Source organism: Urtica dioica, chromosome 2 (assembly GCF_054948205.1).
Source record: "Urtica dioica subsp. dioica isolate 48M chromosome 2, U.dioica_male_clone48M_v1_H2, whole genome shotgun sequence".
NCBI lineage: Eukaryota > Viridiplantae > Streptophyta > Magnoliopsida > Rosales > Urticaceae > Urtica > Urtica dioica.
The window spans coordinates 49712782-49733960 of record NC_142757.1 but is presented as its reverse complement, the minus strand read 5'-3'; the positions used below and the strand labels follow the sequence as shown (position 1 = coordinate 49733960).

The following is a 21179-nucleotide window of genomic DNA, read 5'->3' as shown; positions in this document are numbered from 1 at the left end:
AAAAAAAAAAAGTAGGTAGAGTAATTTAAACGTGTTATATTATATCAATATCCCCTCAACAAACCACTTTATTTTTTTATATATATAAAAACCACTACATCTTTGTTATATACATAAAAACCATTGAGCAAACAATCACCAAAAACAAAAAACAAAAAACAAAAAAATGGGTAGCTCATTGGCGTTGAAATTTGCATGCCTTGTTGTTGCAACCCAGATGTTGATCAGCGGGCCTCTTTCGGCCAATGCGATGGGCTGCGGTCGGTTTTTAGACAAATTCTCGAAATGCCTAGAATACGCCACTGGAAAATCGTCAACGGTATCGCCTGTTTGCTGCCAAGGGCTTCGCGAAATCAATTACGAAGACCGGACTAAGGCTGACCGCCAAAAGTCGTGCAAATGCATGATCGGAATTCTCAATACTGCCAAAGGCGTCGACTCGCACAAGGCCCTCACTATCCCCGCGCTTTGCAGTGTCAACATGCCGTATCCGATCACCACCTCTGCCAATTGCGCCAAGTAAAAATAATGCAAAAAATAATTACATACGTTATTAGTGATATATATATTTTCTAATTTAATTGACTTTGTTGTTTCAAATTGGTAAAAGAGAAAAGAAAATTTTAGGCGGCCTATTCTAACTAATTAAGTACTCCCTCTATTACCATCTCTTCTAGAAACATGTCACTTTGTATTTAAAACATAAATTAGAAATATAAGTTCATTAAGTACTACGCAACAAAAAAAAAAAAAAAAAGGAAAAAATAAATTAAAGATTGATTTATTTATTTATTTATTTTAGAGAGAAATTAAAGATTTATAGATATATAGGAAATGTCCAAATTATATATACTTTTTTTGTTTTTAATAAACATTTCCTTGGATATGTAAAGATCTCTTTGAGAATATTGCTAATATAATTTATTTTTTTGCAGGGTGACTCAACCTTTGTGGTCCATCGTCTAGCAAAGTTTTATTATAGGGGGTGTTTTACTAATATATAAACTAAGAATAAAGTTCAACATCTTCGTCTAGTTTATTTGTCACGGCGCTTTCGTCAAATTTTGGGCTTACCATTAATTCATCTTAGTGAATTATACTTGGTAACGCTGTAAAATTGGAAGCTCTACTTTGTAATGAATGTTATGAATAAATATTGATACTCCTGACTCCTGAGTACTATAATTAACTACTTTATTCAATGGTACGCGCTCCTAATCATGAAAAGTTGTAGCCATGAGTCATCCTCACTCTGGAAAACGAAAATACCATTTTTGTTAGTGTAACTTTCATTGCTTAACGGAAATGATATTTTCGTCACGTTTGATAGAAATTAGCATTTTCGTTCATTTTCATTATGTAATAAAAAAATATAAAATAATCAAATTTAAATAATAAATTAAGGGGCTCAAATGTTAATTTTTTTAATTATTGACTATATAAATATTGACAATATAAATAATTATTAAAAAGAACATTTAAATCTAGAAACGAACACATGTAATAGCGAAAATGAAAGTAAAGAGTACAAAATATAAGAACTGAATTTTATAATTGAGGATACGAAGAGTTTTATTTTATTTTATCATGTAAAAAAATGTAATACTCGGTCCTTGAAAGATGAAGTGTTGGTCTCATGCTATAAAATAATCGTCTAAAGGTTGATATATGATTATCGTAACCAAAGGGGAAACTGTACTTGTTATTAGTATGTATCTGTTGAAGTGGGCTTATTGTCGGTATATACTGAGTAGTTGCTTGGGCTTCTGGGCTTTTTAAACCAAGTATTTTATTTTTAAACTAGTTTTTAGCATCGCGCTACGCGCAAATGATTTTAGTATATTATAAATGATAATAACAAGTAAAATTTGTAGAGATTAATTTGTGTTATCAAGATTCGTAAACAATTGGCACCAAAGAAATCGACAATTAAGAAAAAAAAAACTCTTAAAAATCATGAACGAATAATAAAATGTAAAAAATTTATTTTGCACATTGATTAGACTTTCATGGGTAAATAAGACTTTCGTTCGCTTTCCAATGAACTATGGAGACACATATAAGGTGAAAGAAAATAAATATCAAAGAGAAAAAGAAATAGAATTTGATAAAGGATTTATAAAACTAACATACACTCAAAATAATGTATGTTATTGATATAGTATAATATAGTATCAGTAATTATGATTATAAAATACATAAAAAAAAATTATAAAAAATATATTGACGAGAGAGGGAGAAAAAAAACAATATACATAAAAAAAAATTTACAAAATAGATTGAAAAAAAACAAAAAAAAAACGATATAGTATAATTAAGAAAAACCCTTAAAAATCATGAACGAATAATAAAATGTAAAACATTTATTTTGCACATTGATTAGACTTTCATGATTAAATAAGCTGTGCGTTCGTTTTTCAATGAAATATGGAGACACATATAAGGTTAAGGGAAATAAATATCAAAGAGAAAAAGAAATAGAATTTAATAACGAAAATATAAAACTAACATAAAATAATGTATGTTATTGATATAGTATAATATAGTATCAGTAATTATGATTATAAAATACATAAAAGAAATTATACAAAATATATTGATGAGAGAGTGAGAAAAAAAAAACCAATATAAATAATTTTTTTTTTTACAAAGTATTAAAAAACTTAAAAAAAAAACGAAAGGCAAAGAAAAAAGAAAAAAAAAACGGCAAAGGCAAAGGCAAAGAAAAAAAAAAAAAAGAAAAAAAAAAGCCGCCATGTGGCGGCCTTAAGATGAAAGGGGGAGTGATATCTATGTTATAGATATGTTCTTTATGAAACTATAGATTTTGTTGGCCTTCTTCGCATCACATGGTGGGTCTAAACTTTAGAAGGTGGGCTGGCGCTGCTTATTTGTTCAACGGGAGTTTTAAAACTAAGTATATATTGTACAACGTTTTCTTTACTACCACATACATAAATATATAACTTATTTATCAAATATAAAAAATATTTTTTAAATGTCACTTTTGAAAATCACATTTCTAATCGAATTAATGTATTGGTCTGGGACCGAGGTGTGGCATGAGCGGAGATCTCAAGGCAGCTAAGTTCTCATGTGTTAAATTTCATCTTAAAATCAATTGGTGTCAAGTGAAAATTAGGATTCAACCAATATATAAGCACATGTTCATTCACACACACAATCAATGTGAGATTATCTCACTTCAACACTCTTCTTCACGCGTAGCGTGATCAGACCGAGTAACAATCTCACTCACGCTTCACGTTCAAATTGTGTGAATGGACAAGACTCTAATAGCATGTTAAATTCCATCTGAAAACGAATTGGTGTCAAGTGTAGAGATCCAACCGATATATATACACATATACATTTACACACACACAACCAATGTGAGATTATTCCACTTCAACATCGTGGTCGCCAAAATCTTGTCTATATAGTGATTTATACAGCTGCCATTTCTACTATCTGCTCAAAAGTTGTCTTAGTGGTAAAATTTTAGTTTACCGTAATGGCTTACCTGCTTTGATTTAGGATGGATACAAATTAGCCATCTTTTAGTTTTTCGGTTTAGTATCATCTTTGATTTTTTTTTTTTCTATTGACTAAAAGTTTATCACCTTTATGGTTATCGGACCAAGATTTATTAAAATTCCCCATCATTCTCTAGATTTTAAAAGATATCATATATGTGTGTTCAAGTTTAATATGCTCTATGTTATTTTCTTTGTAGGAAACGTGTACAAAGATAGATGAGCGATCACTTAGAATTACACTCATCTTGAATTAAGCAGGTACTATTGTACCTTGTATAAAAATGCTGTTCATGTTAATATGTACCTATAAATATTTTACTCTTCTTCTAATAGTAGAATGTTATCCATTTCAAAGAAAAACTTGGTCATCTTTCAGGATAGTCTATTTAGTTAGAATCCCTATCCAGCCGCCTCACAAGTTTTCTATTACACCCACGTTTAAGATTTTATCAAAGAGTCATGTACCTATCAAAACCTTGAAAAAAAAAAGTCAATATAACTGCACCCATATATATTCTACGCCACTGATATATTATATGTAAGTACAGCTGCTCAAGTGTCATATTAAATAATGAAATGAATATCTTTCAAGTATGAACGTAGTACATAAATTAATATATATTTAACTAGCTAGCAGCCATCTCCAAGCTAGACGCAATTTATCGCTCGTATCCGAATCTTACTAAAGAAGAACAAACACGTATATTTAGTGGTACCACACTCTATAACAAGCAAACAAAAAGTCTATTATATGGACAATTCCTAGTTTTATCTTCTGCCAATAGAAACTTTGACACGTCAACTTTTTCCTATATAAACCCTAGCCAAAACCAACCATAAACACAACAATCAAAGTAGTATTATATCAATACCAATATCAGACAAACAAACATACTCTCCTATTTTCTTAATAAGAACAAAAATATGGCGAATTCTTTGGCTCTCAAGCTTGCATGCATGGTCATCATGGTCATGGCGATAATCCCGAGCGAGGCCATGAAATGCGGGCAATTTTCGGACATATTCTCGGGCTGTCTCTATTATGGGAAAGGCCTCGGAGACGACAGAGGAGTGTGTTGTGATTGGATGCGTGCAGTTGAGGATGCAGACACCACCGTCGAGGCTCAACGTGAGTCGTGTCATTGCATGGTTGGCATAATCAACATCGAGATGGTGAGCCCTAATTTCCCGTTTGTCCCAAGTACCATGGGAGGACTCTTTCAGTGGTGCCGACCCCGGGCCTTTCTTCCGTACCAGATTAGTCCTAATGCCAGTTGTGACAGGTATTTATATATTATATAAAATATTTTGATAATTAATCTCTATCTTTTTTAAGTTTGATTACGTACAATTTTGTTCCTTGCGTCAAGATCACATATCCAAATAAGTAATCGTACTAATTATTCTTTTTTTTTTTTTGAATAATTCAATCGTACTTATTATTCTTGTTTAAATTATAGAAAGAAAGAAGAAAAAAAGTTCACCTAATTAAGTTATTTTGCACATAATCCAAACATATATCTATTATTTTATTTCATATGTGTCCCTAGTCATTAATGACTTTCAAAGTCAGTTATTAAATTGTTTTAAAGATATTTTATAAACATTATTGAAAATAGACGCAAAAGTTTTTATGGCGTTCTTTAAAACAAATTTCATAAAAAAGCCTCGTGTACAGTGACAGGACGGGGTTCCATCTTCTAACACATAAGCCAAAGATAGTGAGACTAATATGTGAAAAAAAAAAAAAAAAAAAAAAAAACAAGTTCAGATGGAACTAATTTGTAAACCTTTACAATAAAAAAAATGTAAATATAATTTAAAAACGGGAAGAAAGAAGAAATTGAAGGAGGCTAACTTCGTAGGTGCCAACATGGTAACATTGCGTCGCCATTTAATAGAAAATTATTTAAAATAATAATTAGATATTCAATTTCATAATATATAAAAAGAAAATAAAAGAATTTGGGGCCAAAACATGGAATAGCTAGGGATAACGAAGCTGACTTTATCATTAAGCTGTTTAGAATCACTTTGAGACCCATATGTAATTTTTTCGAGAGATTCCACTTTATTTTTCTATGTAATAATTTGCACAATTATATGATATTCTCTCCACTTTCATTTAACATATTGAATTTTGAAGTTAAAATCGTATAACAATTAAATTCTAGGTATTTGTATAAATCACTACATCTTTCAATATTCTATATTTCACATTTTTTGTTAGTCGACTAACATTAATTTTATCATCCTGTTGCAGCTTCGGCCAGACAACTATGACGACCCTCTAAGAAAATTCCAAGGAAAAACTACTACGTGTATTTCTTTTCTAGAATAAATAATGAAACTGGGTCTTCTATAAACAATAAAGATGTTTGTACTACATCTTTTAGTAAACTTATGATGTGATGAATATTTATGAGTCTTATAAATTTGTTGGGTTCACTTATTTCGTCTCTATTTATTTGCTGAATGTTTAGAATTTAGACTACAAATTATATATATATATATATGTATGTATGTATATATATATATATATGTATGTATGTATATATATATATATATGTATGTATATATATATATATCGAGTTATTGGCGATAAAAATATTCAATGTTTTCGATTTATTGCAATTTAATACTCAATCTTTAGAAATTGCGGAAAAAATACTCAAGTTTACAATATCGTTCCTCGGTTAGTACATGTCCGTTAAAAATGAATAGAAAAACACATGTACTCATTTAAATGAGCAAAATTAAAAAAAAAACATAAATATTGTTTATTAAGTTAAAAAAATATAACATCAATATCTCTCCCATTCCCTCTCGTGTCCTCTCTCTATTTCCTCACCACGATTTATATCAATATTTATATACGATTTTTTATATACGATTTTTTAACATATAAATAATATTTATGTTTTTTTTTTTAATTTTATATACGATTTTATATAACATCGTATATAAACTAATCATAAATAAAAACATATAAAAATATTGTTTATATACGATTTTTTTTTTTGGCAAATTTCATGTTAATATGTTTTTATTTATGATTAGTTTTTATTCTTTTAATGCTTTAAAAAATAAATAATTTTAAATTAGAAAATCATGTAAATTGTTTTTAACTCTTTATTTATTGTTACTTTAATATATTTATAATTTATTTAAAATAAAGAGTATTAAGTCTTTTCAGTGTAAAATAAATATTAAAATAAACGAGAGAGAGAGAGAGTGCAAGTTTTTTTTTTAATTTTTTAAAATATTACAAAAAAATATTTTATTTTTATAATTTTACTAGCTAACTGAGGAAGGATATTGTAATATTGAGTATTTTTCTGCAACTTTTAAAAAATAGTAAAAATTGAGTATTTTTCCGTCAATAACTTATATATATATATATATATATGTATATATATATATATATGTATATATAAATTTACACAATATTTAAGAATAATTCCTGACAAAAAAATCAAGTGATGGTTCGCTTCTACCCTCAGGTTTTAGAAAAATAATGATCCCACAAAGAATAGATAAACAAGTTGCAAAGATTATACAAACTCATATGAAATAATTAAATATTTGTGGAAGTACATACTGAAAAAGTAGATTAATGTTTAAGTGATGTCTTTATGGATGTTTTAAAAATTTCAGCAATATTTTATCAATTTAGCAGATTAGAACGAGAATATAAACGGAAAGTAAATGAACAAAAGAGATGGTAATCCAGTTTGGCCAACTGTTCCTTTAACACCGTGAATAGTGAGTGATCCGTAGGTTATGTGCAACAGGCTCTTTATGTAATGTCTTTATATGGTTTGTTTTTCTATTCATGTAAGTAGATTAAGGTCATTCAATCAAGTATATCTTAAGTTCAAATGATACCGCATTATTCTGAGAATGAATCGATCCCAAGTTAGTTCTTTTACTTCCAATCTTGTTCTAATTCAAACAGAATGAAAAAGAGAAACTTCACTACACGGTAGAGTAAGTACAATTTCGGACGGTCATGGATAATCACCTTCCAGATCTCCTCAACTTCAAACTACTCTAGTAATTTCTAACTTAGGCTCCCCTTAAGTTTGCGCTCCTCTCACTTTCCACTCACATTATCCCAGTGTTTCAACAACGTCTAAGACAATATGTGTTTGGAATAACTTAAATCAACTGCAAAACAACTCTGTGACCAGCTCTAGTAATAGCAGTCAATCAAACGGACTCAAGCGCACATTCAGAAAAACAGTGTATCGGCAATGACGATTGCACCAGGATACCAGAATGTGTAACCCTACCCAAAAGAGAAAGCGGTACTTTTATAAGACACAATCAAGCATAGTGTCATGGGTTGGTTTTCCAATGCACATGTAGAACTCTCATTGGACGATCGGAAAAACCCAGAAGCGAAACAGACAAAAAGGACTGTTAGTAAATAACTACGTCACAGCTCTGACGTGTAAAGTAGACTGAAAACGTTCTATAAGATGTTCTCAACATCAGAGAGAACACCAGTTTTGCCATAACAAAAACAACCAACACTAGTATCAACACATATAATTTGTTCAAATTTGTCGAACAATTCATTTTGATTATTTAACCATAAAATTATAGTTTCGAAGATCAATGTGTTGTCGATCAAATTTGAACAACAATTAAATATTTTGGGTGGTTCTACCCAAAGCCAAATCAAATGGCCGCGCTTGAACCGGGTATGAAAATCGAATGTCACGAGTGTCGTTGTGGTGGTGGAGGGGCCGGAGAAGAGTAGAATCGCGAGAGAGAGCTTTTTTTTAAAAAAACGGCCGAATACACTGGAGAAGACGAAGTGCAGAAGATTTGATTTTATAGAAAAGCCTAAATTACAGGTGCGACTTTGTCGCATCCGATGGCTCTTTCCGGTGCGATTAGTCGCACCCGATAACTTATCAGGTACGACTAGTCGCATCGGATGATATTAAAAAAAAAATCAGAAAGCCACGTCATAACTGAATGAAAAAAGAAGGGGGAGAATTGGCCCGCTTAAAATTTTAAACACTCAGGTGCGATTTTATCGCACCTAAAAGTTTTTTAAACTATCTGGTGCGAAAAGTCGCACCTGATACTCAAAAGAAAAAACAATTTAAGCAAAATTTTTTGGACTTCTGGTTGACATTCTGGTGCGACTAGTCTCACCCGAAAGTCATTTAGGTGCGACTAGTCGCATCTGATAGTCATGCGCATCAGAAAACCAAATTTGTAGTGTGGCTGAACCTGCAGGGTTAGAGCATGACAAAGGAGTACAAGATTGCGCATAGTGGTCATATGACTCTGATGTGGAACAGGATGAGGTGAGATCATGGGAATTGAAGGAATATGAATAGAGTCAGGATAGGGTGGGAGAGGAGTGGTTGAGGAAGACTGAGACCAGGTTGGATAGGGAAAAAAAGACTTATTGTAGATGACATCACGAGAAATATACACTCTACCAGACTTGTCCAAGCATTTATACCCCTTATGATCCTGGCTAACTCCTAAGTAGACACACAAGGTAGACCTCAAGGCCAATTTATGAGCATTATAAGGTCTGGTGGTTGGAAAATAAGCACAACCAAACATGCACAGGTGATGATATTATTTAGGACTCTGTTTGAACAAGGATTTATAGGGAGTTAGCTGTCCAAGTACAGAAGTAGGAAGTCTATTATATAGATAGACAACAGTTCTAAAGGACTCATCCCAAAACTTAAAAGGCATTTGAGCTTGAGCAAGAAGAGTAAGGCCATTTTCTACTATGTGTCTATGACGCCTCTCAACTAATCAATTTTGTTCATTAGAGTGAGGACATGGTTTCCTGTGTATAATACCTAAGCTCTCCAAGAATTTTGTGAACGGTCTAAACTCCCCAACACAATCAGATTGAACACACTTAATCTTATAAGGAAATTGCAGTTCAACCTGAGCTTTGAAGTTTTGAAAGATTGTGAAGGCTTCAGATTTGGTCTTAAGCATATAGATCAATGTATATCTCGTGAATGCATCAACAAAGCTTATGTAATACTTAAAACCATTTCTAGACTGAATAGGTGATGGACTCCAAAGATCAGTTACAATCAGCTCAAAAGGATTCAAATAGACAGTTTCAGAGGCAATGTAGGGGAATTTGTGAATTTTACCATGACAACAAGCTGAACAAATATCAACTGCTGTTTTATTTGATGAAAATTGCACATTACACTTAGACAGTACTGTGAACTATCTTGGAAGAAAGATGTCCAAGTCTATTGTGCCAAAGAGAAAACACATAAGATTTAGGAATTTTCGTTGTAATAAAGGCTTAACAATTTAAGATAGATTTTGTACATCAAATTAACTTAGAACCTCTAGACATAGGTTGTGGACTTAGTGAGGCCTGAGCTCTGTCAAACACGTACATTCTATCTCTAAGGGTGCCCTCCAAAATAACTGTCCTGAAATTCTGATCCTTGACACAACAATGAGATGAGCTGGACCTTTGATGGACTCATCAAACCTGTAAAAGCATCTGAGAGCCATGTGGCCAAGCTTACCACAAACTTGACACTGAGGCTTGTTATATTGAAAGTTCCGAGGAGTAAAGCCACAACCACGCCCACTGAATGATCCTCAATTTGGACTCGAGCCTCTGAAGTTATTGAAGGAGTGGTTGTAGTGTTGTAGACCTCCTCGTGAGATTGTTGCCTCTGACCTTGATAACCTCCTCTCTTGTCATGAAATGAGTTAATCGAGGTGTAGTTAGCACTCAATGACGACGATGAGCTCTTATGATGAGGAAGATCAAGCTCCGAGTTCTTCTTTTCAGTGCGCGCCTCTGCCTCTACCTCATCAACTGAGAATTCATTGTGCCTAGCGATTGTCACCATGATGAAGCTCTCGTACTCATCTAGAAGTCCTTCACAAATCGCTTCAATAGGATCTTTGACTATGAATGGAGTTCCAACGAGTAGAAGTAAATCAACGAGATTCCTGATCTTCAGTAGATAGTCATTCATCGACATATCTAGTTTCTTCGTTTTCGAAAGCTGAGTTTTGAATTGAGAGACCTTCGCCTTTATTGTTGAGCAAAGTAAGTCTGTAGACTTTTCCACATCTAAGCAGAGGTTTCACAGCTCACAGTTCGTGAGAGAATACCTTCAGTCATGGATGCTAGAAGCCATGAGACAAGTAATTGCTCTTTCCTCTCCCACATTCGAAACGCAGAATTCACTCTATCGAGGTCTTCATCTCCAAGCTCCACATACTTCGCTGGAATTGTACCAGTTCCGAGAAGAAAATCTTGCAGGTCATGACCTCTGACCGTAGAAAGCACATGTTTTCTCTAAGCCAAAAAATTGTTGATGTCGAGCTTCATTCTGATCGAATTGTTGAAAACAAATGGATTTGTTCTTGTAGCTGAAGATCCTGCCGTATCCTTCATTGAAGTCGTCGATGCGGTCACCATGATCGATCTTCAATTTTTTCGACGCCGGATACATAGCTCTGATACCATATCAAGATCTGGAATGAAGTGAGAGAAATTGAATTTAGGAGATGAAGTGTATTGACTCAACTGAGAACGAATTACACACAGAGGTTATATAGGTAACCAATGAAACAATAATAAATCTAGTGCTACACAACACGGAGTAACTGAAAAGGAAAGTCAATAGAAAAAAGCGAAATGGACACGTCATCCAGATGACTTAATATTATCCATAACTTGGTCATCTTTCAGGATAATCTATTTATTTAGAATCCCTATCCAGCCGCCTCACAAATTTTTTTTTGAAAAACCTGGGAAACCAGGGAATGCATTAAGGCATGTCAACACAAAATAGTAAATTACTATTACACCACGTTTTAGATTTTATAAAAAAAAAAAAGTCTGTACCTACCAAAACCTTGAAAAAAGAGACACAAACTTGATGTATATGTTTTCTTCGCTACTAAATATTTATATAAGCTCAAGTGTCATATTAAATATATTAATATTGAAATGAATATCTCTCTAGTATGAACATAGTACATCTATTCATATATATATATTTAACTAGCTAGCAGCCATCTCCAAGCTGGACAAAATATATCGCTCCTATCCGAATCTCTATAAAGAAGAACAAACACGTATGTTTAGTGGTACCACTGTATAACAAGCAAACAAAAAGTCTATATTATATGTACAAATCCTTATTTAATTTTCTCTTCTGCCTATAGCAACTTTGACGCGACAACTTCTTTCCTATATAAACCCTAGCCAAAATCAAACATAGCACAACAAACAATAGTAGTACTATTACATCCATATTAAACAGACAAACAAACATATCTTCTATTCTCTTTAGAAAGAAAAAATGGCAAATTCTTTGGCTCTCAAACTTGCATGCGTGGTCATGGTCATGGCGATAATCCCGAGCGAGGCCATGAAATGTGGGCAATTTTCGGACGTGTTTTCGGGCTGTCTATATTATGGGAAAGGCCTCGAAGAAGACCGAATAGCGTGTTGCAGGTCGTTAAGTGCTATTCGTGAAGCTGACACCACCGTCGAGGCTCAACGTGACTCGTGTCACTGCATGGTTGGCATAATCAACATCGAGATGGTGAACCCTTATTTCCCATTTGTCCCAAGTACCATGGGAGGACTCTTTCCTTGGTGCCGGACTTTTCTTCCGTACCAGATCGGTCCTAATGCCAGCTGTGACAGGTATATATAATATATATATATATATATTATATAAAATAATTTGATAATTATTTATGTTAATTATTCTCTATCTTTTCTAAGTTTGATTACGTAGCGAAAATATATATCTTTCAGGACAATTTTGTATCTCGCAAGACCACGTATCCTACTAATTAATCGTACTTATTATTCGTAACCGAAAAAAAAAATAAACTTCACCTAATTAAGTTATTTTGCACATAATCCAAATATATGTATTATTTTATTTTATATGTGTCACTGGCCATTAATGATTTTCAACATCTGTAATTAAATCGTTTTAAAGATATTTTATAAACAATATAAAAAATCGACGCGAGAGTTTTCATGGCGTTCTTTTAAAAAATGTCATAATAAAAGCCTTGTGTAGGACAGGGTTCCAACACATAAGCCAAAGATGGTTAATGTCTACACATGCAGGAACGAAGCCAAGAACATAGGGGCTGATATGAGAAAAAAAAAGTTCAAATTGGGCTTATTTGTAAATTTTTAGAGTTAAGAAATGTAAAAACAATTTAAAAACTGGCAAAACTAAAAAAATTGAGGGGGACCTACCCTTCGTGCCTGCGTAAATGGTGACGGTGAGTCGTCGTTTTTTTTTAATAGAAAATTTCAAATAATAATTAGAGATTCATTTTCCTAATATGTAAAGAAAATAAAAGAAGGTTTGGGGCCAAAACATGGGCTAGCTAGGGATACCTACGCTTGTTTTATTATTAAGCTGTTTATGAATTACTTTGAGACCCATATATAATTCTTTCGAGAGATTCTACTTTGTTTTTCTATGTCATTTGCAAAATTATATGATATTCTCTCCACTATCATTCAACGTATTTAATTTGAAGTTAACATTGTATAACAATAAAATTTTAGGTATATGTATAAATCCCTACATTGTGATATACAACATTTCTTTTTCTTTTCCATCTTGTATCTTTCACATTTCTTTGTCACTCGACTAACAATAATTTTATCATCCTGTTGCAGCATCGGCCAGACTACTGGGACGACCCTCTAAGAAAATACCAGGAAAAACTACTTCGTGTATTTCTTTTCTAGAATAAATAACGAAAAAAATTACGCCTTCTGTAAACAATAAAGATGTTTGTACTACATCTTTTAGTAAGCTTATGATGTAATGAATATTTATGAGTCTTTGTTGGGTTCACCTATTTCGTCTCTATTATTTGGTGAATGTTTAGAATTTACAATACTTTGTTTGTGCTAAAATATATATATATATATATATATATATATATATATATATATATATATATATATATATATATATATATAACACACACACATATGCACATGAACTTAAACAATATTTAAGAATAGTTCCTGACCAAAATCCAGTGATGGCTCGTCGCCTCTGCCATCAGGTTTTTGAAAAAATGATTATCCCAAAAAGAACAGACAAGCTGCAAAGATTATACAAACCCGGATGAAAAAACTAAATATTTAAGCAGGTACATAGAATTTTGCAGTGGTAGGTTGTAGATTTACAATCATATGTGCATTTCGCCATTTTCTGTCGTGGATATTGCGTCGAAATTTTCCTTGTTGTTGCGGCCATTAATGTCGATTAGCTCATGGTATAAAATACAAAAATCGTGTTATTTTCTTCACAATTTCCGTCACATTTTACGCCGAAATTTCAGCCGCATCGTCCAAAAGCTTATCAAGTTAGTGCAAATTCAATAGTTTTTCCGGAGATTGTGTGGAAATTGCGTGAAAATTGCGTTTATTTGTATTTTTTAGCATATAAATTATAATTTAAAGGTTTTTTTCATTTTTTTTCATTGGATGTTGTTTGTACTTGTTTCATGGTGAACATATTGTTGTTTAGCATTTTTTGAGAGGTTACAAATTTTAAATTGATGTTAATTTGAAGTAAATTGTTAGGGAATTGTTGTTATATATATGTATTCGTAAACAAGTATTTGTAAATCTGAAAAATAATATCTTGTTTGTGAATTTCATATATGGGGTAGTACATGAAATTATGATGTGCTTAGAACTTATTATGTGTGTTTCTTATATTGTGCTTGACTTTGATATTTTTTTTTAACTTATTATGTGTGTTCATTATATGTAGATAGACTTTGAAATTTAAAACTTCTTATGGTTGTGTATTATGTGTGTTTGTAATTGAAACTTATTTTATATCTTTAGAACTTTTTATATATGTGTATGAAACTTATATTTTATATGTGAAATTGTGACGAAAATAACACTAAATATGTCGTTTTCTAGTGTGGACAAAGTATATATATACACTAAATGATATTTGGTGGCACTTGAGAAATATGACGTTTATTAAAATGACCCCAAGTATGTTTATTTTTTAGTGTCAATTGTATTTAAACTGCCATTAAAGATATAAAATTATGGCGGTATTTAAACGCTTCCTAATCTTATAAAAAAAAACCGTTATGAGCGCCACTAAAATTGTTTGTGTTTTTATTTCATTTGTTGTTCTATCATTCTGTTACAATAGAAAAATAGGGATTTTAAGTTATTGACGGGATAAAAACAAAATACATATTTCTTTATAAATAATAATATATCAGGAAGTCTCACATCGACTGAGCATGTATCTTTTGTGCTCCTTATAAAGGTTATGAGTTACTCCTCCTACTTACCAATTGGTTTTAAGATAGAACTTCATGATACTTTAACATGGTATCAGAGTCAAACACATTCTCGATATTGGGCCACCCGTCTCTACAAATTTCACGCACCAGTTGCTCAATCCTGGCCGTGAGGGGGTGTATCAGAAAATCTCACATCGACTGTAGATGTATAATTTGTGCATCTTATAGTGGTCATGGGTTACTCTTCCTATTACCAAATGATTTTACGATGTAACCCCATGATATTTTAACATAATATGTAAAAAAAAAAAATTAAACATTTCTCCCACTTTTCCTTCTAAAATTTAGAACTTCCTGATTGTTGAACGTGGGTGGGCACAAATATGTTTCCCACTTAATTTATTTTTCCTCTTTTTTTCGGAAGTGGTTACCATGAAATTATAACTATACTAAACTTAAAATAATAATAAAAAAAAAACTCCCAATCATCTCAAGGTCACATCACCTCCTAACACCCCAGGTAAAACAAAATTATCGAATAACACCCAGGTTTGTGCGTATCAAAAGCTCTTTTGAAGAGAGGAAGACAAAATTTGCTACATACTTCAAAGGTAGTAAATAATCTCCTATACAGTCCAAAACGTGTCTTAATATATTCCGTTTACTTTTTTTACTTTGCTTTAATTTGCACATATATTATACACACACACACACACATATATATATATATATATATATATATATATATATATATATATATATATATTTTATGAAAGCAAAAGGTTAATGTATGGAGTTTAGAATCATATGGTAATATGTAAGCATCCCTCTTCAAGCAGGTTCATATCCGAATCTTTTGTTTTTCAATGAAATAAACACGTTCTTTGATACCCTTTTAAATTAAATAGAAAAAGTATATATGTTATCTTCTGCCAATAAAAACTTGACACGTAACCCTACATTACATGTTTGACATGTACATATTTTTCCAATATAAACCTTGCCAAAACTAGCCATAAACACAAACAAACAATAGTAATTATCTTTTTTTAAAGAAAGATGAAAAACGAAATGGAAATCTCTATGGCTCTCAAGCTTGCATGCGTGGTCGTCGTTGTTTGCATGGCCGTAATCCCGAGCGAGGCCATGAAATGCGGGGAGTTCTCGGACGTGTTCTCGGGCTGTCTGTATTATGGGAGACACCTCGACAACGAGGGCCGATATCCGCGTTGCAGAGCGATGAGTGCGCTAAACGCTGCAGACACCACCGCGGAGGCTCAACGAGACTCGTGTCGTTGCATGGTTGGCATGATGAACATCGAGATGGTGAACCCTAATAATTTCCCATTCTTTCCCAGATCCCTCTTAAATATCCCTACATGGCGCCGAAATGATCTTCCTTACAAGCTCATTCCCACTGCTGACTGCGACAGGTATGATCGGAACATATCAAACCAAGCTGAATTATATAACTTTGAAACTGTTGTCTTTCAAGTCAAGAAAGAAGAAAAAAGAAAACGTTAAGGCTTTGAGTTTACTTAGTGCATCCCATGAACCGAAGTCAATTCATTTCCAGCGGTACTTTCATCTCTTACGCACGTGCTTATTTTGCATGCAATTTCTTCTCTTTATTTTTCTTTTTTGTCCTATTAATTGATCACTCGTTAATTACACAATTCAAAGAGCACATATATTTACTATTTCCCAAGTGGGAAAGAATATATAATTCTATGTCAGTGTTATGCCGGGGTTGTTTTTGTAGAATTCGAGAGAAAAGAATCGAAAGTGAGAGAGAGTGTTCTGAGACTTTTAATGATATTCCGTGAGCTAAAAGAGACAGCATTCTAAAGCTTCTTCTTAATATTTCACATGAGAGGAGAACCTCTTATTTATACAATGAGAGAAAGAATAAACAATTATATTTGTGCATTGGAACTCTAAAGAATATCTAGGGCATATACAAAGAATATAGGAAAGAGAAATTGCAACTTCCAATATAAGAGAGTTCTAAGAAGTGTGGATTCCTGAGACACGCCTGTCAGGAGGAAGGAGAAGTGACGGCGTGTCAAGGTGAACCTTTGGCGAAGTAGGAGCTCGCGAGGTGACAAGCTAGTGAGGTGACGAGGTGAAGGGAGGAGTGGACTGACGAGCTAGATTTCAACACTCCCCCTCAAGCTTGACTGTATATGTTGAGGAGATCAAGCTTGCTACATAGCTCGGAGAATGTCTCGAGGAAGGGCTTTGGTGAGAATGTCAGCGAGCTGATGATCAGTCGGAATCACTACAAGAAATACAACATTTAGCGACGAAACTATTAGCGACGACTTAATCGTCGCTAATAAATCGTCGCTAATCACCCTTTTAGCGACGATTTTATCGTCGCTGATTTTTTGGTGCGAAAAATGTTAAAGTTTGGCGGCAAAGATAATTAGCGACGAATTTATCGTCGCTAATTCTTTTTTGTCGTCGCTAAGTTCCCGGGAAAATAATTAGCGACGATAATATCGTCGCTAAATGTTTTTTTGTCGTCGCTATACAATTAGCGACGATAATATCGTCGCTAAATGTTTTTGAATTTTGACGAATTTTAAAGAGGGAAAAATCCCTCACATTAAATTACAACGAAATGATTTAGCGACGATTTTTAATCATTTAGCGACGATTTAATCGTTGCTAAATGTTTTTGAATTTTGACGAATTTTAAAGAGGGAAAAATCCCTCACATTTAATTACAACGAAATGATTTAGCGACGAATATTAATCATTTAGCGACGAGTTAATCGTCGCTAAATGTCTTTAAATACCAGATCGCGAATCAGTTTCCCCATTTCGTTTTTCCTTGACCTAAATCGAGTTTTCTCTCAGTTTCGCCTCTCCCGCCGTTCGTCCGCCGTGCGCCCTCCTCCGCCGTGTGCCGCCGACGCCGTCGACGCCGAAGTCATCCTCTCCGGTATGTCTCTCTCTCTCCTCAGTTCTCTCTCTCTCCTCACAGCTCTCTCCTTACCTCTCTCTCTCCGATTGCAGCTCCTCCGCCGCGCTCCGCCACTACTCCGCCGCTCCGCCGCCGACGCAGTAGCCGCTTCCCCGCCGACGCCGTCCTTGGCCGCTTCCCCTTCTCTCTGGCCGCGCGCTCTCCCTCTGACCGTGGATCGGTAAGTTTTTTTTTAAAAAAACTTTATATATATATGTATTAGTTAGTTATAGAATTAATATAGTAGTTATATATATTAGTTATTTATATATATAACTTTAGTTATATATTAGTTATAAATTTATTTTGATTAGTCATATTTACATAATTTATATTTTTAGAATTATATATTTGTTATAAATTTTATAAATTATAAATGAAGTAATTAGTTATAAATGAATTATATATTTGTTATAAATTTTATAAATATTGAAATTAGTTTTATAAATATTTGTTAATTTTTGGGGCTTTTTGATTTCTTAAGGCTTGTTTGTGATCATGAGACGTTTATGAGAGTGTTTAATGGTTGGGTGATGATTGTAGGGCATGTTTTAATTTTTGTTGAATTTTTTTTTGACGAATTTTGGTTTGGAATTGTGTTGGACGTGTGAATTTTGAGGTTTTGTTTGGAATGCTATTTAAAATTCTGTTGATTATGAGGCTGTGATGATTGTTGTGAATTTCGAATTATTGAGACTTGTTTGTTGTCTTGGCCGAGTGCTCGTTTTTGCCATGTGTTATCTTGGCCGAGGATTTGAGTTAGCCGTGTTGTTATTTTTGGCCGAGGACTTGTCTTGACCGATTGCGTTTTGTGATTCTGAGCCTCGGTTATTTATTTTGGTGATTTTGATGAGGATTCGCTTGTTTGTGATTTTGATGAGATTGATGAAATGTGATTATTCCGTTTCGCGTTCGATTTTTGAAGTTGTGATTGGATTAGGAATTAATTTGAAAATGGATTTGACAGTTGAGTTTTGAAATCAATGAATAATGATTTGAGATTGATTTTTTTTTTTGTTCGGGCTCGGCTTTTTGCTAGTTAATCTTGAAGTTGAAATTTAAATTTTATGACGAGTTAGAAAATTTTAATGACAAGTCTAGAAATTTTTATGACAAGTCTAAGGATTTTGTGACAAGTTATAGTTTGATTCGTGTTTGGTTGTGTGACTTGTCTTGACAAGGATTTTGTGCCGTACCATGCAGAGTTTCAGCGCCAGCAGAAGAGCGTTTCACGTCGAGGCGGGGGAAAACGAGTGGCGGGACGACGAAGCAAAGGTCGCGACTAGTGTTTTATTACATATTTTGTATATAGTAGATTTTTATTTGCATATTTGTCGATAATCGAAATCGTAACCGTATTTTATATATAAGTTCATTTCGATAATATAATTTGATTTTTATTTGATTTTTAATGTTAGAATTTCATAAACGAAAAACAAAATAAAAAATAAATAATTAACGACGATAAAAATTAATAATTTTAAAAATCGAAAAAAAAAGTTTGTAATTAGCGACGACAAAGTCGTCGCTAATTATTAAAAAATTAACGTATTAGCGACGACTTAATCGTCGCTAATTCGCGCGCGAAATTCACCCGCGGGAATTAGCGACGATTAAGTCGTCGCTAAAGAATTAAAAAAAAATCTCGTTTAAACATTTAGGGACGACAAAATCGTCGCTAATATCGTCGGTAAATGTTTAGCGACGATTAATTCGTCGCTAAATATATTTAGGCACGGACATTTAGCGACGATAAAAATCGTCGCTAAAGAGATTTAGCGACGATTATGGGGTTATTAGCGACGAAAAAAATCGTCGGTAATGGTGAGATTTGTTGTAGTGAATGTATTTCATGTTGATAATTTTTGCTTCAATCTTTTCACTGATGAAGTATCGATCGATCTCGATATGTTTTGTTCTATTGTGGTGGACTGGATTTTTAGCTATGCTGAGAGCGGCTTGATTATCACAAAAGAGCTTGATTGGACCTTCGATGATGATCTTGAGGTCATCGAGAACTCTCTTCAGCTAAATGCCTTCACATACTCCGCTGGCTAAAGACCTGAGCTCATCTTCAGCACTACTTCGTGAGACAACAGACCGTTTCTTGCGTCATCATATGACAAGATTTCCCCAGACATATGTGCACATATCTGATGTTGATCGTCGGTCTGGAACATATCCGGCCCAGTCCACATCTGTGAACACTTCGATACCACGACTTTGTCTTTTCTTGAAGGAGAGACCTGTCTCTGGGGCAGCTTTGAGATATTGGAGAATCCTCATAACTGCGTCCATGTGAGTTTTCGAAGGATATATTACTCATGAATCGACTTATCATACTTACTGCGAATCCAATATCTGGTCTCGTGTGAGTGAGGTAGATGAGTTTTCCTACGAGCTGCTGAAATCTTTCTTTGTCGGTGGCGGCCTCGGTGGTGCGAGCTAGAAGTTTCACATTGGCATCCATCGTAGTGTCAACTGGTTTGCAGCCGAGCATGCCAGTTTCTTTGAGAAGATCCAAAGTGTACTTGTGCTAGGATACAGAGATGCCCTTTTTCAGATCAAGCTACCTCCATGCCGAGGAAGTATCCCAGGTTGCCGAGGTCCTTGACTTGGATGACAAAGTCTGCTTCAGTCTCTTGATCTCTTCTAGATCGTCTCCAGTGATGACTATGTCGTCTACATACACACTAAGGATGGTGTGCTTGCCTTGTGCGGAGATCTTTGAGAAGATTGTCGAATCTGCTTGACTCTGCTTGTAGTCGTAACGCTTGAGCACATTGGTGAATTTTCTGAACCACGCTCGAAGGGACTGTTTTAGTCCATATAGAGATTTTTTGAGTTTGCAGATTTTGTTGGCACCTTAACCATTGTCGAATCCTGGTGGGAGTTGCATGTAGACTTCCTCTTCCAGTTCGCCATTCAAGAAGGCATTCTTCACATCGAGCTGAATGAGGGGCCAATCTAAGTTGGTTGCTAGTGAATGAAAGATCATGATGGTGTTGGACTTCACGACCGGAGTGAACGTCTCTTGATAGTCGATGCCATATGCCTGAGTGTATCCTTTTGCGACAAGACGAGCTTTGAATCTCTCCATTGTGCCATCTAGATTGTGTTTGATGGTGAAGAGCCATCTACATCCAACAGTTCACTTGCCTGGTGGCATCTCGATGATGTCCCACGTATCATTCTGTTTGAGGGCTTGGATCTCGGCATGACTAGCATCTCGCCACGCTGGAATCTGAAGGGCTTCCTCGATGGATTGTGGCAATTTTCCTTCGTCTAACTTCGCCACGTAGGCTTGGTAGCCCGTAGATAGGTTCCCATACTACACATAATTCCCCACCTTGTAT

General features: G+C 33.9%; 4 protein-coding genes and 1 long non-coding RNA gene across 5 annotated transcripts; all 5 read left to right on the top strand.

Moving 5' to 3' along the window:
- Nucleotides 1-101: 101 nt before the first annotated feature.
- On the top strand, nucleotides 102-1174 carry LOC149405289 (non-specific lipid-transfer protein 1-like). Its single transcript, XM_089605183.1, has 2 exons — nucleotides 102-519; nucleotides 936-1174. Exons 1-2 carry the CDS (start codon nucleotides 167-169, stop codon nucleotides 964-966), a joined length of 384 nt encoding a protein of 127 aa, XP_089461309.1. The 5' UTR covers nucleotides 102-166; the 3' UTR covers nucleotides 967-1174.
- A 3254-nt stretch (nucleotides 1175-4428) lies between these two features.
- On the top strand, nucleotides 4429-5981 carry LOC149405288 (non-specific lipid-transfer protein 1-like). Its single transcript, XM_089601987.1, has 2 exons — nucleotides 4429-4822; nucleotides 5803-5981. Exons 1-2 carry the CDS (start codon nucleotides 4464-4466, stop codon nucleotides 5831-5833), a joined length of 390 nt encoding a protein of 129 aa, XP_089458113.1. The 5' UTR covers nucleotides 4429-4463; the 3' UTR covers nucleotides 5834-5981.
- Nucleotides 5982-11790: 5809 nt separating this feature from the next.
- Nucleotides 11791-13424, top strand: LOC149405287 (non-specific lipid-transfer protein P3-like). Its single transcript, XM_089601997.1, has 2 exons — nucleotides 11791-12234; nucleotides 13240-13424. The coding sequence occupies exons 1-2, from the start codon at nucleotides 11885-11887 to the stop codon at nucleotides 13268-13270; spliced, it is 381 nt and encodes a 126-aa protein (XP_089458123.1). The 5' UTR covers nucleotides 11791-11884; the 3' UTR covers nucleotides 13271-13424.
- A 2499-nt stretch (nucleotides 13425-15923) lies between these two features.
- LOC149405286 (non-specific lipid-transfer protein 5-like) lies at nucleotides 15924-16678 on the top strand. The gene is made up of 2 exons (XM_089607806.1): nucleotides 15924-16285; nucleotides 16615-16678. Exons 1-2 carry the CDS (start codon nucleotides 15924-15926, stop codon nucleotides 16676-16678), a joined length of 426 nt encoding a protein of 141 aa, XP_089463932.1.
- Nucleotides 16679-17630: 952 nt separating this feature from the next.
- Nucleotides 17631-19201, top strand: LOC149405285 (uncharacterized). The gene is made up of 3 exons (XR_016302036.1): nucleotides 17631-17802; nucleotides 17877-18004; nucleotides 19027-19201. It is a non-coding gene; the product is annotated as an uncharacterized LOC149405285 (long non-coding RNA).
- Nucleotides 19202-21179: the final 1978 nt, after the last annotated feature.

Bases quoted from the DNA above. Each gene is read 5' to 3' on its own strand.
- LOC149405288 (XM_089601987.1), top strand. From the start codon at position 4,464: ATGGCGAATTCTTTGGCTCTCAAGCTTGCATGCATGGTCATCATGGTC. The intron at 4,823-5,802 runs GTATTTATATAT...ATCCTGTTGCAG, and splicing joins CCTAATGCCAGTTGTGACAG to CTTCGGCCAGACAACTATGA.
- LOC149405287 (XM_089601997.1), top strand. From the start codon at position 11,885: ATGGCAAATTCTTTGGCTCTCAAACTTGCATGCGTGGTCATGGTCATG. The intron at 12,235-13,239 runs GTATATATAATA...ATCCTGTTGCAG, and splicing joins CCTAATGCCAGCTGTGACAG to CATCGGCCAGACTACTGGGA.
- LOC149405286 (XM_089607806.1), top strand. From the start codon at position 15,924: ATGGAAATCTCTATGGCTCTCAAGCTTGCATGCGTGGTCGTCGTTGTT. The intron at 16,286-16,614 runs GTATGATCGGAA...TTGTTTTTGTAG, and splicing joins CCCACTGCTGACTGCGACAG to AATTCGAGAGAAAAGAATCG.
- LOC149405289 (XM_089605183.1), top strand. From the start codon at position 167: ATGGGTAGCTCATTGGCGTTGAAATTTGCATGCCTTGTTGTTGCAACC. The intron at 520-935 runs GTAAAAATAATG...ATTTTTTTGCAG, and splicing joins ACCTCTGCCAATTGCGCCAA to GGTGACTCAACCTTTGTGGT.